This window comes from Propithecus coquereli, unplaced genomic scaffold (genome assembly GCF_000956105.1).
Source record: "Propithecus coquereli isolate 6110/MARCELLA unplaced genomic scaffold, Pcoq_1.0 Scaffold27, whole genome shotgun sequence".
Classification (NCBI taxonomy): Eukaryota; Metazoa; Chordata; class Mammalia; order Primates; family Indriidae; genus Propithecus; species Propithecus coquereli.
Window position 1 is genome coordinate 14,378,727 of NW_012148285.1, and position 17,738 is coordinate 14,396,464.

The 17,738-nt window shown below is 47.6% G+C and overlaps 1 protein-coding gene across 1 annotated transcript in view; it reads right to left on the minus strand.

Annotated features, from left to right (window-relative positions):
* LOC105812995 (nodal modulator 1) overlaps nucleotides 1-17,738 on the minus strand; it is a gene marked incomplete at its 5' end in the record, with an annotated part of 57,009 nt that overhangs the window by 15,192 nt on the left and 24,079 nt on the right. The window contains 12 exons of the mRNA XM_012647556.1: nucleotides 1,169-1,296; nucleotides 2,470-2,583; nucleotides 4,151-4,277; nucleotides 4,425-4,584; nucleotides 5,482-5,564; nucleotides 5,650-5,868; nucleotides 8,622-8,717; nucleotides 9,310-9,373; nucleotides 12,075-12,162; nucleotides 13,381-13,517; nucleotides 14,567-14,698; nucleotides 16,088-16,229. Coding sequence (XP_012503010.1) covers nucleotides 1,169-1,296; nucleotides 2,470-2,583; nucleotides 4,151-4,277; nucleotides 4,425-4,584; nucleotides 5,482-5,564; nucleotides 5,650-5,868; nucleotides 8,622-8,717; nucleotides 9,310-9,373; nucleotides 12,075-12,162; nucleotides 13,381-13,517; nucleotides 14,567-14,698; nucleotides 16,088-16,229 — 1,490 coding nt within the window. The remainder of the gene's footprint in view (nucleotides 1-1,168; nucleotides 1,297-2,469; nucleotides 2,584-4,150; nucleotides 4,278-4,424; nucleotides 4,585-5,481; nucleotides 5,565-5,649; nucleotides 5,869-8,621; nucleotides 8,718-9,309; nucleotides 9,374-12,074; nucleotides 12,163-13,380; nucleotides 13,518-14,566; nucleotides 14,699-16,087; nucleotides 16,230-17,738) is intronic.

Consider the following 17,738-nt stretch of genomic DNA (forward strand, 5'->3'; position numbering starts at 1 on the left):
ACAAAACAGCTCAGTGGAGAACTGCGTCCCAATGACCCAGGCGACACAGGTGTGGCCATGGCACTTCCCGGTCAAGCCTTCCTGCCAGAGGGATAAGTTCTCATCAATTTCTCTTCCTATATGTTTTGAGGAACATTCTGGAAAACTGTCATTTAAAAAGGCTAAGCTTTATTTTGCTAGGCTTTATTCTAAATAACGGAGCATTCAGCAACATGAAAATAACTATCTTTTTCATTCCATACATTCAGTTGAAAACGGTCCCTTTTTCTAAACCCAACCTTTCCAATTAGTCTTCACCTAAACTACTTTTGTGTATGTGTATAGAAAACAGCATGTGTAAGTGTGTATCTGTATATATTAGTATGAATGCATGTATCTATCTATCCATAGACAGCATGTGTATAGACTATCCCTGAAAGTCTTCGGAAAAACTGGAAATACTGGTTGTCTCCCAGATGGGGACCTTGGCGGTGGGGACACAGGACAGGAGGGGGACTTTATACTACAGTATACTCTTTTCAACATTTTGAAGTTTTATTCAACTGAATAAATTTTCCCCTTTTAAGATTTAATTCAATGGCTCATGCCTGTAATCCTAGCTCTCTGGGAGGCCGAGGCGGGCGGATTGTTTGAGCTCAGGAGTTCGAAACCAGCCTGAGCAAGAGCGAGACCCCGTCTCTACTAAAAATAGAAATTAATTGGACAACTAAAAATATATATAGAAAAAATTAGCCGGGCATGGTGGCGCATGCCTGTAGTCCCAGCTACTCAGGAGGCTGAGGCAGGAGGATCGCTTGAGCCCAGGAGTTTGAGGTTGCTGTGAGCTAGGCTGACGCCATGGCACTCACTCTAGCCCGGGCAACACAGTGAGACTCGGTCTAAAAAAAAAAAGATTTAATTCAAGATTAAACCTTTTTTAAAAAATCAAACTTTTTAGCAGCTAATAGGCTTTCTCAGGCCAATTTCAAAATAGGAAATTGGAGATGAACCAGGAGGCTGAGACATGAAAAGAAAGGGCAGCAATCAAAAGTCCTTTGACCTCACATCTCACCTCCCTTCTTCCCAGAGAAAATCCACATGAAGCCTGGGATGGGTTTCTAGGTGACAGAGGCGCAGGCGTGATGCACCAGCCCCGCCCTGGGGGAGGGCGGTGGCCGGGACGGCTCACCTGTAGGCCGTGCGGTACCCCGTGATGGTGATCTTCAGGTTCTGGCCCTCCTGAACCTCGATCATTTGTGAGGAGGGCTCAAACCGGAATTCCTTCATCATGGGTTTGAAGTAATACTGGCCGGGGCTCTGTGGAGAGACGATCACACTAAACATCAGTGGCCACGTATATGTATGGCTTAAAACTGTGGTCCCCAACCCCTGGGCCAAGGACCTGGTCCTCAGCCTGTTAGCAACAGGGATGCAGAGCTCCGCCCCTCCCCCATCCATGGACAATTTTCTTCCATGAAACTTAGGGACCCGCGGGCCTCAAGCAGGAGGTGAGTGGCAGGAGGGCAGGCGAAGCTTCGACTGTATTTACAGTCGCTCCCCATCGTTCACATCACCGCCTGAGCTCTGCCTCCCCTGCCACCATCATGGAAAACTTCTCTTCCACGAAACTGGTCCCTGGTGCCCAAAAGGTGGAGGACCGCTGGCTTAAAAGGTGGGGTCTAACATCACGATCAACCAGAATCATGCCACGGGAGCTCCAGACTTCTCAGACAGATGGACATAGTAACCCCATCTCTACAATCAACAATCACAGCCAGGGAGCAGCAACCACAATTCTAACAGCAGCTGTCATTATCGTGTGCCTACAACAGCTCTGTCAGGTAGAAGTCATATCTGAATTTTATGAATGAAGAAACTGAGGCTCAGAGAGGTGAAGTAACTTGCCTGATGGGACACGGCAAGTAAGGAGCGGTGTGCATCACTGCACAGTGTGGGATCTTCGGACGCTCCCCACTGCCTGTCTGTGATATCCCCACAACAGTCACTGTGTTCCCACGACTGACAGTGGCCAACCCACATGCACTTCGTGAGTCCCCACCAGTCAGGGCCTCAGACTACACCTTGAATGGAAAATTGGCGCCGTTTTCCCACCACGTGGAACGTGCTTTGCAGAAGAAACACAAGGCAACCACCGAACAAGACTCCGCCTGGTAAACAACGTGATCCCGTGGCAAAACAGAAGGCCGCCTGACAGAGGAGCTGCCGCGGCCAGGGAAATTAATTACACTGTCTTAGTGACAAGTGGGTGACCAGAAAACAAGAAGTGTGTGTGGAAGGGAACACGAATCAACAGCATTAAGTTCTGGTAAGAGCAATCCTCTAATTAAACGCTGTCCCCTAAGAAACTTCAACCACTCCGTGCTGGTTTCCTTTTCTCACGTTGTCAAGCCACACATGAGCCACGCACGCCGTGTCCCCGCTCTCTCTGGGGGAAGGCAGGCAGGCGGTAATTGCAGCAGGACACATTACCAGGTTTGAGAACGTCAGAATGCCGTTGTCCTGGGTCAGGAGGTTGGAACGAAACACGCCACCGCTAAGGGATAAGAGGACCCCGGGGAGGGGCTGGTCATCTTCAGCCTTTATCTGGGCACGAGAAAGTGAGACCAGAGCCAGGTTAAACTCCTATTAACCGTACAGATAATATTTCCACAAGATAAGAGGTAATTCTTGTACGTTTTTTTCCTTTATTGTTATTCATGGGAGTGGCGGGGGGGCTATTCTTCCTGTCCACAGGTAACTCATGTTAAAAGTTTGGTGCGTAGCCTTCCAGAACTCTTTCCTTGCCCACACAAATTTTGCAAACGTTACATGTATTGTTGACAGACTGGCAAGTTCATGACGGGGTGGAGGGGCAGGCGGAACGAAAACGGCACGTTACACATACAGTCCTGCCACTCGCTCTCTTCCTCAACACGTCGTCCTGCCTCTCCTCGCCTCTCCTCTTGGGCCAGTCCACAGACACCTGCCTCGCTGTTTCTTAACCGCTGCAAATATTCTAAAGCAGGTGTCTGCGAACTGGGGCACACAAGCCAGCCACCTACTTTTGTGGTAGAAAAGGGAGACAATCAGAATGTCCTCCTGACACATACATCTCTGTGCGCTGATGTTTTCCTCTTTTTCTGAATAATCAGTTCCTAGGAGAAGTGGTGAGTGCGTGCATTGGAAATTCAGAAAGATACTACCGAATGGCATTCCAAAGTGGCTGTACCCACTACAGACCCATAAGTTATTTGTGCATGGGAAAACACACACCAAAAAATGGATATTGCTGTAATTATTGCGAATCTAATCTCCCCCTAACACCCAAAACAGTGTTTTGTTGGTAACTTCCTTTGCATTTCCTCAGTTACTGCTAAGGCTTAGTATTTCTTCTGTGTTTATTAGTCACTTGCATTACTTCCACGATTTCCCTTTTCATGTCCTTTGTTCATTTTTTTTCTGTTAGATTGTCTTTTTCTTATCAATTTTAGGAACTCCTTGTAAACTAGGGATATTATTTACGATACAAATATTCCATCCCAGATTGGATAGCTTTTATTTTGGTTTAGAATGTATTTGGCAATATAGAATTTTAAATTTTTATGTTGATGTAATCTGTCATTCTTCTCGTTTGGCCTGTAGTTTATAAATATTCATACTCAAGGATCTACAGACCCACTTGTACAATACACAGCAAGCTTCTTCCCAGGAAGGGCACGGGGAAGACAGCTAGACAGCAAACACCACCGTGAGAACATTCTGTGTCCTTCAACACAGGGCGGTTAAGGATGGAAGCTTAAACCACTTCCCAGAAGGTACACAAACATGCTAAAGTCAACAGCTCTCCAAATTATGCTGGGTGAAAGCAGTCAGACCAAAAAAAGAGAACATCCTGTTTGATTCCGTTTATATAAATACTCTAGAAAATGCAAACTGTTCAACAGTGACAGACAGCAGATCAGATCTGCTGGGGGTGAAGGAGGGAGGGATTGCCAAGGGGCAGGAGGAAATTTTGGGGGTGATGGATACACTCACTATTTTGATTGCGGAGATGTTTTCATGGGGGTATTTATATGTCAAAACTGTCAAACTGTATACTTTTTGTACAGTTTTATTATAAGTTAACTTAATTATACCTCAATAAAATTGTCTTTTAAAAGTACAGTGTTACCTCAAAGCTTACACCTGCCAAGGCATAAGCCTTGAAGTCTCCGATGGTTCCTTCCACCGCAGTCAAAACGTAGCCCTCCTTCTGTGAGGTCACCGTGTATTCCAGGTCACTGTGCAGGGGGCCGACACTGACAGGAAGAAAGCAGAGCACTGCAGATGGCCTTGCTCCCAATCGTGGAGGAGGCGCCACCTGCCCAGGGGAATCTGGGCTCCCCAGGTCATCCGAGAGGCTCCCCAACTGGTCGCAAGCACTTGCTGCTTCAGCACGGGCTCACCTGTAGGCCCCTTTGTCATCAGTGAAGACCGTGATCAGGGGTGAACTCGCCCCCTTCTCACTGATGACAATCTCGACTCCCTCCAACTCTGGGTGGATCTGGCCTTCTAAGAACAACCCTGCCTTCCCATGGATCTCGATCAGCTTCCCTGGGCAGCTTTCTAGAAAGGGAAGAAATAAAGACAAGGATGAGGCTTAGCTGCAGAGGGAAGGGAGCCTTTGGGTTGGGGGCTTCCCATGAAAGAAGGGCCTAGAACTGAGATATTAGAAGCTGCTTGCAAATGAGGTGGTTTAGTACTCCAGAAAGCTCAGTAATTAGATGTAGCCCAAGCCTCTCTCCATCCCCAAAAGGCCTTGCTCAACCGCCAAGAACTTCAGCAGGTGAACTGAACAAATGTCAAAAGCCGGTTTTCATTACTCCTCCTCCTGAGTTCTATCGAGGCCACAGATCAAGAGTGAACTCTTTATGGCCGACAGGAGGCTGTGCTGCTCAACCTCCCAGGGACCCAGCACAAAGACTGCCCCAAAGAGCCTGCCCGATAGGTCATGCCCTTCAACAGACTCTACTTCCAAACACAAACCACATAATGCCCACAGTTTAATGAACCCATTATGCTGGGAAAAATTATCAGTAGCCAAAGGACAAATACTCCACAAGCACGTCCATCATCCATTCCCCGAAAAAGTCCCTCCCACCACACCCTGCCAAACAACTGAATAGACCATAAACAGTTCAGACACGTGAAGACAAATACATTTTAGTAAGTGGTGGTTTTGCTTTTCACTTACCTTCTGGTGTCAACCTGAGAATTTCAGAGAAAATCAAGTCCTTTTCCAAAAAGATTGACTTAATTCGAATAGCAAAAGTTACTTGAATTTATTTAAATCGTTCATTCATTCGTTCATTCAGCCACCAAACAGGAACACCTGTGTGCCAGAGCGGCTGCACGGTGGCTTACAAAGATGGCTTCGCTATAACACAACCACAGACCAATTTTTCAAGCGAGTAAAGGAACAATTGCATAGGCATGACATCTGCCCACTGAGTTGACATTTACCTCCGCTGACAACGGCTTCCATCGATGGGGGATAAAAGAGCAGCTCTTTAGACGAGGGTGTGACAGTGATTCTCTCTCCGGACCTAAAATAATTAAAATATTTCTGTTTGGCTGGTTTTCTGTAGCCCAGAACAGAGGACGCCGCAGAGAAATGAAAAGAGCGCTTACCGTGCCCAGTAAGAGAAGTCGTAGGAGAAGGGGCCCTGTAACTCATCCACCATCTCCTGCACGGGAGGCTTGGGCCTTCCTTCTGCACCCTCCTCTTTGCTGTTCTTCTCCCTCTCCTGCCTCCGGGTCTCGATCTCGGCCAGCTGCTGCTCCCTCCGCAGCTCCTGCGCGGACTTGAGAGGGCCTAAGACCAAGGCGGGTTCGCTGTCAATGGAAGACCTGGAAGAAGAAAAGGGACAGCCCACAGGACACGGTCACTCAGCCCTGTCGTCAGTGGGCATTCAACATTTCTCCAACTAGGGACTCGTGAGTGAAAACTGAGCACCTTATAATGACACCACAGTGGCACAGATCTCTGCTTTAAATAAACTAATACTTCAACAAAAAATAAAAACTGAACTTTGTAGCGATGAGAGCAGTCTCTGGTAGATCTGGGCTGGAATAAAATACTATGGACTTTACGGTGACTGGATGAAAGCTCGTCAGTCTCCACGAAGGACGCAAAGTTCTCTCCACACCACCGTCCTGTTTTCACCCCATCTTCACGGAGAACATGCTCCACTAGAGAACTAGGCACTGCTCCGGGCCCTGGGGACACAGCGTAAACAAAAGAGGTGCTGTTCCCCGCCCCTGTGGAACCCACGTTAGTGGGAGGGGGCAGACAAGAAACAGAAAAATAATATCAGGTGACAGGTACAAGAACGACAAATGAAGCAGCGTGGGAGGGAAGGGAGCCAGGAGCGCTGCTGTACATCAAAGGGTCGGCCAAGGCCTTTCAACAAGGTGGCATGGAGCAAAGGCCTGGAGACAGGGAGAGCGCCGTGAGGCTCTCCGGGGGAGGAGTGGCTCTGGCAAGGGGACGCCAAGTGCAAAGTCCCTGGAGAGAGTTCACTCGGATGTTCAAGGGACAGCAAGGAGACCAATGCAGCCTGGGGCGGGGGAACCGTGGAAGAGTCAGATTGGTCAGACAGGTCCAAGGGGCGGCAGGTGACAGACGGAGGCTTTGCAGGCTGGGGGCAGACTTCGGATTTGATCTTTGCAGTCTGGGGGCAGACTTCGGATTTGATCGTGAGTGGGATGGAGCTGCTGGAGTTCCAAGTCAAGGAACGCTGTGATCCCCACCACTCTGGCTGCCACATGGAGAACACACGGTCACAGCAACAGTGAAACGGGGAGGCCAGATGGGAGCTGGTGTGACGATCCAGGCAGGAGACGATCGTGGGTCAGACAACGTCTGATGGCGAAGTGTCAAAAGACTAGGCTGGGGGCGTGTTTTGATTGTAAAGCCAATGGCTTGCTGAGGGATTGGTTGGATATGGGGTGCAAGCGGGGGAGGAATCCAGGAAGAACAAGAAAGAGCTGCTGTTTCTCAGTCAGCGAGACTACAGAGCAGGGGTGCAGAGGGTGATCGCCACGGGTCTGGTTTGGGATCTGGTAAGTTCAAGACCACAGTGGGGATCCGAGTGGCACGTCCAGGTGGACGGCCGGCACATCTCATACAACCCCTGGCACTGGCAAATAACACAAAAACCCTTCTGGTGTTACAAAAATGAACTCAGTCAAGATGAAAATAAGGTAATACGGAGTCACCATTAGTAAGAATGTGGATTTCTAGTCATACCAGTAATTGACACTTTCCAAGCAGGAAAAGTCAATGATAGTAAATGACACTGTGCCAGCACCAGGCACCACACTGGGCTCCAACAGACCCTCCATAAATCTTCCCCCTCTAAAAACCTGGCTCCCCAAAAGCCCAGTCTCTTCAGCCAGAAACCAGCCAGGCTGTCCTGGTACTTCTCCCGTCCTGACCCAGTGGTCAGCTCAGTGCCCCATCCTGTCAACTCAGTCCGCCAATGGCTCCCCGACCCATCTGCTGCACCCCATGTCCACAGCCGTCAGTCCAGCTGAGGCCCCATCACCTCCCCCATAGACCTGCCAGCCTCGTCCCCCCACCTCAACTGACCCCCACTCTCGGGCATCTTCTGTTTGTTCTCCACTCAGCAGCCAGGAGGACCTTTCTGAAACAAAAAAGTCATCCCTCTACTTAAAATGGGTCAGTGATGTCCAGGGGACAAAGACCAAGACCCTTACCATGGCCTGGCCCCTCCCACCTACCTCAGCCCCCAAGGTCAAGCTCAACACACTCAGGACAGTTGTCATTTTACAGCTCTGTGTGCGACTCTGACCACTGTCTACTTTCCCCACAAGTCTATCAACTCCAGGAAGGCAGAGGCTGCGGCCTAACACGTCCAGCGCAACACTGGAGATTCTCATCTTTCCTGCATGGATGGGGGATGGGTGAACGGGGGATGGACAGAAAGACAGACAGACAGGCAGAAACGCAGCTGAAAAGACAACTCCAACCATAGTAAACAGGGAGGAAGTGACTCCGATTTCCATCCTACTGACAAAGACAGTCATGTTGCCAAAATTCTTCCACTTCTTGAGAAAATTAGGGTATCAGCTGCACCTCACCACACTGCAAAAATCTCTCTCGGAGGCGACATTCACGTGAATGTGACCTCGGTGAGGGACTGCCTTTCAACACCTCTCTCGTCACCCTGCTTACAGCAGGTGCTGTTTCTATGTCCTAAGCCTTCACGAAAAGGTCTAAAGAAAAACAGGCAAGGTTTCTGAATTTGCTAAAACACTTGAAATGCAATGAACAAACCCCAGAGATTTTTTTTTCCTTACCAAAGACAAGAAATATAAAGAGTTCAAACAGAAATTTAAGACACTGAAACAAGCTGTCACAAGGCTCTTCCTCACCCGCGGGTAATTCTTGAATCATAAAAGAAAAGGATCAAGGCTGCTGTGAATTTATGGCTATGTCACCTAAGAGAGGGAAGGCCGTTTGTATATACACCTAGAGATAAGAAATCAAAAATAATTTTCAGAGAGTCTTTTAGAGGCTCCCCAGGCCTCATCCATCGCCCCCCCAACCTCAGCCCACAGAGGAACATTCGTCTTACTTGATAGTCACGGTGACATCCATCATTTTGTCAGTGGTGATAGTTCCAAGGACATGGTGGCGAATGGCTGTCAACGTCAAGATACTGGGTGAAGACCTGTAAATCAAGGAAGTGGAAACTAAACACTAGCAACACCACCAAGTCATTCTCAAAGGATCACCAACGACACCCTTTTCGGGCCACCTTCCTGACCCTGAAATATACGACAGGAAGTTGCTCTTCATCTGGGCTCAAGTAATTCTGGAGATGTGCACAAGTATTTGAAAGATTTAATTTTCATTTTAAAATTAAAAACTAATCCTACATTCCAAAATTTTACACTTCCAATTCCCAGTGAAACCCACACACATTTGTAAATTATAAAAATGGCAGACTTGAGCTTGAGAGATTCCCATCAGTGAGTGCTGGGAGATTTGCCAAAGATTATATTGAAGCCACTTCAGAAACACAGCCTTCTATCCTAGGTTTAAAGGCTTCTTGGGAAAGTGATCCTCTCTCCAGTTTCTCAGTAACTTATCCAAGTTGTCTTAAAATCCCAGTCTGGAATCGTTTTAATGCCTAAACTTGCCTCTTCAGGAAAAAATAGAAAAATTCCTTTTGCTATCTAAGTAACTGAAGAAGAGACGCACACTCACTGTTCTCCACTGAACGCACACACACACCACCAAGTGTTCAATATCCGGCTTACGTGTCATAGGTGTAGAACGCCTGCTCAAACCGGTGGCAGGAGCGAGGGGTCACTTTGTACACACCTACAGACAGGAGATCAAAAGTAATTTTCAGAGAATGGCACCTATTACGCTAAGCAATTCCAACATTCCTTCATTGAAAACTCAAACACATTACAGATCTGCAAAAATGAGATCAGAAATACTGGGCAGGCTTCTTTGCCGCTGCCTACGACGGCTTCTTACCAATGACCCAATCCATTTAACAGCCCACTCACAGGCACGGGTCTCTCATTTTCCATAATTTAACAACTTGTGATAGTCAATTGTCACAGACCAAGCTAACGGACACATCACAAGAAGGAACAGAAAGTAGATTTCCACTGCGAATTAGACTGAGGATAATTTTCTACTTAAAAGATTCTGTTAAAGATCCAGAAGATGACCACAGCCTAACCCCTTCTTATAAATATCCCTTAAAAGGAGCAGGGAGTAAGGGAAGCCCCAGAAAATCATGAAACAATCATAGAAAACACTTTTACACCATGAGCCTTCAAAGGATAACGCTCAGATTAGGGGCACATTTCATCATTTGCTAGAGGAACGCAGTCGACTGCAGGAAGACACAAAGTATAACAATTTATTCCCCCGAATGATAATTAACCAATATTTTGGCCATACTTCCTATGAAAATCTGAAATCAGCTCTAACTACCCTGCTAGCCCCACTGCAGTTAGCATTGAAAAAAATGATATGGTTTCTCCATTCATTTTTGTTTGTTCTTTCGTGCAACAAGCACTGACAGAGCATCTCTTCCAGGCCGGGTGCTGTGCCGGGTGCTGGCACACAGTAGGAGGTGACACAGCTGTGGTCCCTGCCCTCATGGGGCTCCCCACTGAGGGGAGAGTGGAGCATCGAATAGCCACCAGCATACCAACTGTGGCACATGCAACAAGGGCACAGAACTGAGTGCTGAGAGCAACAGCGTACCGGGGAGGCCTAACTGGGCCATCCTCCCCAGGGAAGCAACACAGAATGGAGAACCGACGGCTGAGAGGCCCTGCTGGGCAGTGAGAGGCAAGGAGGGCGGGGACGCTCGTGCAGAGGGCAGCACCTGCGTCACAGGCTGGCTAACTGTTTCCGCAACAGCTGTCCTTCCTGCCTTGGGAACAGACTCTGCTTTCGTGGACAGTGGCAATGTGCCCAGCCTGGGCAATGTAGCCAAGTGTCCCACCTCCCTTGCAGCTAGAAGTGACCATGTGACGTGGCTCTGGCCAGTCATACATAAAGGCAGCTTACCAGAGAAGGGACATGGGAAAACGTTTGCCCCGCTCCCTTCTTATCTTCCTGCCTTAAACATACCAAGTTTTCTGAGGCAACTGTAGCCATCTTGAAAACATAAAGCAAAAAGTACAAGGGAAACACCAAAAGAATCACAAAAACATCCCTAACATCTACCAGCTGCTGACCCCATGCTAGCAGCCACACTGCCCGACTTCTTTACTGAGGGACCCACAGAAACCCCGACTTGGCGGCACTGCCGTATGGATTTTGTCACATGCAGCCAAAGGCACACGGGACAGCGCGGCTGGGGTAGAGAGTGGCAGATAGGGCGAGGTTATACAGGAGGGCAAGGTCAGTTGTATTTTATCTTGACAACTGAGAGGAGCCACTGAATTATTCATTAGGAAAATGCAAAATGAAACCACCATGAGATACCACGTCACAACTACCAGGATGGCTATCATCAAAAAGACAAGATCAAATGTTGGCAAGGCTGTGGAGAAACAGGAACTCTTGTGCATTGCTGGTGGGAATATCACATGGTACAGCCTCTTTGGAAAACAGTGTGGCAGTGTCTCAAAAAAGTAACTTAAATTTGCCATACGATTCAGCAATTCCATTCCTAGGTATGTATTTAAACAAGAAAAATGAGAACACATGGACATAAAGACTTGTACAAGGATGTTCACAGCAACATCATTCGTAATAGCCAAAAACTGGAAACAACCCAAATATCCACCAACTAGTAAGCAGATACACAAAACGCAATTTATCCACACAGTGGAATACTATTCAGCGATACAAAGGAACAAACTACTGATACATCCCACAACACAGATAAACTCCAAAAACAACACATGAAATTAAAGGAACCAGACAAAAATACCAGTATCGTGTGACATCGCTTATATGAAATATCCAGAAAAGGCAAATCCGTAGAGACAGAAAGCAGATCAGTGGCTGCCTGGGGCTGGGAACGGGGAACTGCTGTCAACAGGCACAAAGGGTCTCACTGGGTCGATGCAAACGTTGTAAAACTGGATTACGGTAATGTTTGTGCAACTTGGTAAATCTGCTAAAAATCATTTTAGCATACGTCTTAAATGGGTGAATTTTAATGGTACACAAATTATCTCTCAATAAAGTTGTCAAAGAAAAAAGAGAAAGAGAAGCCACTGAAGGATTTTAAGCAAAGTGGAAATGATCCACTTTTCAAAAGATCACTATGAAGAGAGAGGTCACTGGCCAATGGGATAATATGGTTAAAGGTGAAAGGGCCACCTTTGGTTTCTACCCAACTCAAACCCAAGAGACCAGGATCACTTCCCAGTACCATTCTCTCTAGAAGGAAGAGACAGAAAAACAAGAATATGCTGAACACAACTAAAATTGATAGCTTGATGCAAATAGATCTAAGGTAGGAAAAAAATACCTTTAAAACCATCCTCTGGTGCCTTTCCATTTTCCATAATTCGTAGCACATCAATCCCCCCAGACTTACCAGGCTTGGACAGGCAGAACCGGTTGACTCCCTTGGAGAGGTTATAAATCCCCACATTCTCAGGTCCATTTCCATCCTGATAAAATTCCTAAGGGACCAAAGCCAACACAATGACTTACCAGGAAAGATGGAGACACCAAGATGATTAATAATATTTCTGTTTCCAAACCAGTCATCTGTTTTGCCCATTAATCATTTGAGCAGCTGGGTGCCACAGGAAAATTAAAAACCTTCCAAAACTTCCAACAAAAGGGTGCTCTTTTTCACTCAATCAACTAATATTTACTGAGCACCTGCTATGTGACAGACACAAGGCTGGGCCTTGGGAGGCGCTGACACAGCTCCTGTGCTCAGGGGGCTTACATTCTAATAAGGGAAGACAGAAAATCAACAAGGCAACAGGTAAATGAGTGATTTCAGGTCGCAAGTAATGGAGCTATGAAGAAAATAACCAGGGAAGCAGGATAAAGAGCAATCCCTACAGAGGGTTCTTCAGCTTGCTGGTCTTGGGGCAGCCCTCTCTCAGGTAGGTAACGGTGGGGCTGCAGCCTGAATGATGCAGAAAAACCAAATACGTGCATTTCTGGAGAAGGTGCAGCGTTCCGAGCAGCAGGAAGAGCATATGTAAAGGCCCAAAGCAGGGAATGGAATGGACCTGGAGGAGGCCAGTGTGTCTGGAGCCCAGCAAGCAAGCAGGGAGGGTAGTGGGAGGTAAGGTGAGTTAGACAACAGCCTTGTTGGCCATTCTTAATAAATAATAGCAGTGTATGCCAGGAAACTTTTTTTTTTTTTAATTTTTGTACAGATGTGATCTTACTATTATTGACCAGGCCGGTCTCGAACCCTTGGCCTCAAGCAATCCTCCCATCTGAGCCTCCCGAAGTGCTGGGATTACAAGCGTGAGCCACTGCACCTGGACACCAGGAAATGCTAAATACCTAAGAGGTTCACATAAGCCTCCCTACAACCCTGAGAAATGGGTATTATGATCCCAATATTAGAAGAAACCTAAGGCTCAGAAGCAGTAAACGAACTTGCCCAAAGCTATGAAACCAGTGTGCTGTGTCATACTGATGGCCTCCCTAAATCACCAGTCAGATTCAACATGGGGCCAAGACAACGAAATCTCAGTACCAGGTATCTTTCCACTAAGGAATTGTAAATACTTCCTGATCACGCCTTCCCTAACGAGTGGGCAAATCAAGGGGCAGAAAAGGAGATCTGGCTTGACTATGGTTCTATGTTCTTGGCATGCCTGTCTTTCTCCATCTCTACAAGGTAAGTGTTCTTCCCAAGCCACACATACCAGAGTGATGGCGTGAGAAAGGGAACATCTCAGCATGTAGCCCGTCTGCCTAAATTCAACCGCTGACACGTCGTCTTCCAGAACTTCCACCTCCAGACTCTTGTTCTTCCAGCACCAGTCCTCATGCATGATGCTTACTGCAAAAGCAAACACCACAAAGGGACACATGGTACAGAGCACACCACCCTCCTGCACGTCACCAGAAAAAACTGTCATAAATTAATTTTAAAATGTGTGGACATACATAAATACATATACATATACATGTGTGTGTATATATGCATGTGTGTATATATTTATGGCTAGCAATGCTTGGAACGAATTACTACTAAAGAAAAACTGGAACCAATGGCCATTAATCACCAAGAAAGAAATCTAATTAGGCCTAAAAGATGAGGCTGCAAGTAAGATATTCAGGGGATCTGCAGACTCTTTCTTGTAGGCTGCATGCTCTGTAGGTCCTGACTATTTGATTCTGCCACTGTAGCACACACAGCCACAGATGATACAGAAATGAATGGTCACTGCTGTGTTTTAAGGAAACTTTATTTATAAAAACAGGTGGTGAGCCCTTGGGCTGTAGTTTGCCAACCCCTGATGTAACAGAAAATATAATTCCCAGAAAAAGCAGTCTATTTTACAAGCTATTCACTGCCAGCAGCTCCAAGCTGATTTCTGAAAAAGCAGAAATGCAAACAGGACGTGGCTTCTCGAGAAGGGTGGGGGAAAAGGAACTAATGTTTGCCAGCACCTGCTACTCACCGGGCACCATGCGAGGGGCTTCACAAACCTGATTTCATCTAGTTCACATTCTGCACAAAGGTTCTATTACACATACTTAACAGATGAGAAAACTGAGTCTCAGGGATATCAAGTGACTGGCCACGGTCACACTGGTGCTAAGTGGCAGCACATCAGTGGAACTGTATCACACTCTCTGTTCTGGCATTTAGAAGTGAAATGGCGTGATCCAGGCAGCCTCCCGTAAACAGAAGCTGACAGTTCACGGAGCCTGGACTTCTCTGTCACTGCCCAATGCTAAACAATGCACGGTCAAGGTCATGGTGCAACGAAGAGTTAAATGAGGAAAGGCACAGGGTTGCGACACAACTTGAGAACTGGGTTCTAGAAAGTTTACAAGACAGCAAGTGTGTGAGGGCCATGAAATGCTGTGTTTGGTTCTTACTTTTGTATTTCCCAGGGAGCACGCTGTCAAACGTGAAAGTCATGGAGTTGGCCTTGCCGGAGAGCTGGAGGCTCCGCTTCTCGCCCTGGCGGCTCAGGGACTGCAAGGTCACCAGCAGGTCACCGCAGGTGTCTGCAGAGGAAAGATGGCAGAACCCCGTGTGACTGCCCTCGAGAACCCTAAGCACACACCAAGATCCTCAGCCTCCGGGTGCTGCTTGCTGCTGCTCAGCTCCTGAGAGGCAGTGCCGGGATGCTGGTGTGTATCGGCTCGATGCCAACAAGAGTCCTGCCCCTCCACCCCCCATGCAGGTCATCAGTGCTAACAACGAAGGCACAGGCAGGGAGAGCAGCCCCGTCGTTTATGGAACACTCCTGGCTGCGTTAGAGGAAAGGGTAAAGCACCTACTAAGTGAGCCGGGAGCTGAAATGGGGGAAGCACCATTGCTGGAGAGTTAACGGGAGCCAGAGAGAAAGAAAGGTGACGCTACAGATCCTGAATGCCCACTCTATACCACGCACACCGCCGGGCCCTTTATCACAACAGTAATATTACCGGTAATCGCAAGGATTCATATGGTTCTTCCTGTGTTCCAGGTACTGTTCTAAAGGCTAAAGACATATGAACTCATTTGACCCTCACAACCCTGTGAGGTAGGTACTATTCCTGTCTCCACAGTACAGATGAGGATGAGGGACTCAAAAGCACAGAGAGGTTGGGTAACTTGCCCCAGGTCACATAGCTAGGGGTCGAGCTGTGCAGTCTGGTTCCAGAGTCTATGCTCTTAGCTCGAGAGGGGTAGTAATCCCATTTTACAGACAAAAACTGAGGCTGGGCAGATAAAATGCATACAGTCTAACAGCTGGTAAGACACAGAGCTAGGACTGACACCTGGGCCTGTTTGCATCTTCCTTTCACAGTAAGAGGGGAAAAAAAACAATCTCATGTGCTCCTTCAGGAGCTAAAGCAGACATATTCCAGGAGAATGTTTCTGGTGACTCACGTGACAATCATTCAGAAAGAACTATGTGCGATATTGACTTTCAAAAGCCACTCCCAGCCAGGCGTGGTGGCTCACGCCTGTAATCCTAGCTCCCTGGGAGGCCGAGGCGGGCGGATTGTTTGAGCTCAGGAGTTCGAAACCAGCCTGAGCAAGAGCGAGACCCCGTCTCTACTAAAATTAGAAAGAAATTAACTGGACAACTAAAAATATATAGAAAAATTTAGCCGGGCATGGTGGCGCATGCCTGTAGTCCCACCTACTTGGGAGGCTGAGGCAGGAGGATCGCTTGAGCCCGGGAGTTTGAGGTTGCTGTGAGCTAGGCTGACGCCACGGCACTCTAGCCCGGGCAACACAGTGAGACTCTGTCTCAAAAAAAAAAAAAAAAAAAAGCCACTCCCCAGGAGGAGCGTCTGCAGTCATCGTTAATGCTACCCAATGAGGAAGGGTTCACCCGAATCCCACCCCTACCTGCCCACTTCTTTGAAACTATCCCTTCTTGCTTTCAAGTGACATCTTACCCAAACAAGAGACTTTCCCAGAAACGGATGCCAAAAACTGTACAAAGGCCACATCCATCACGGGCCTGTTGGTCACAGTGAGAGGAAATGTCTGGGGTTTCAACATCAGCCCTGCTCTGGTCTCTGCCTCCGGAACCATGACCTGCAGAAACACGTGGAAGGAACGTTAGAGGCTGCACCAGGGTTGCTCTTCCCTGGACCTACAGGGTCCTAGAACATTCATCTGAGTCCAAGGCTAATAGATTTTGAAGGACAGAGATTCATTTCCAGGCCTAGTTTTATAATCACAACAAATCCATGAATAACTTGTATGAAGCAAACATATTTCTACTAAGAAATAAAAAATTGGCCTTAAAAAATGAGTCCCAGGGGTGTGCACGAAAGTGTATCTGACATAATTCCCCACAGAGGCACACAAAGCTGACACTCATCACCTGAATGCTGGCTGGAACCCATACTAAACCCCAGTCCCTTTTCCTGCCTTTATGCCACCATAACATAAGCTGTGAACCCACTGACACTATGTAGATGGCTCCTTGGTGGAACTGAGGCATTTTTTTCTTCCTTTTCTTCTGTGTGCCTTTCCCAGGCTAAAAAGAGGGATGGGAGAAGAGGGTCACCTGTTTTACCCCCAATAAAGACTACACTGCCCTCACTTGGAAAAGGGCTTCAGAAAGAGCTTCCAAAGGCTTCTCAACGTGGGCATCTTCGCAAGAAGCTGGCGACTGTCTAATAAAAGCAGCTGTTAGCCCATACACCACACTGCTTGGTGGAAGCAGGGTGAATGCTGCTTCCTACCCTGTGTCCCCACAGAGGGAGGGATCCCACTCCGCCCTAGAGGAAAGCACAGTCTGAGAGGGTAGGGAACCTTCTCGGCCCTCTTCTCTAGTGTTACTTGCTCTTCCACAGGAAGCAGGACCAGGCAGGGTGGCTCACGCCTAGAATCCTAGCACCTTGGGAGGCCGAGGCAAGAGAATCACTTGACGCCAGGAGTTTGAGACCAGCCTGGCCAACATAACGAGACCCTGTCTCTACAAAAAAAATTTTTTTAATTAGCCAGGCATGTTGGTGCATGTCTATAGTCCCAGCTACATAGGACACTGAGGCAGGAGGATCACTTGAGCCCATGAGTTGGAGGGTGCAGTGAGCTATGATAACACCACTGCACGCTGCATTATAGCCTGGGCGATAGAAGGAGATCCTGACTCAAGAAAGCAAAAACAAAAAACCCCAGGAGGAGGAGCAGCCACTGATTGGATGGAGAGAGGCTGCGACCCAGAGAAACATTGTCTTTCACCGAGCAGGGCCACGTGCTGAAGGCACGATGGGTGGACCTCTGTTCTGGCAATTTCTGAGCTACCACTAATAACTGAATTCATTTTGATCTCCCCTGGGACTCATGGATATTCTACAGCAGCCAGAAGCCTGAGAGGTGGAGGTGTGACTGGCAGCCTGATACTAACCCGTAATAAACACCATGACCAGGAAAGAGGGAGGCAGATGGCATTATTTCTGAACTGGATGCCTGTCTGGCTCTACTAACTGTGACATGCAATAATGTAAAGACTTAAAAATAAGAATTCAGGGCCGGGTGCGGTGGCTGACATCTGTAATCCCAGCACTCTGGGAGGCTGAGGCAGGAGGATCACTT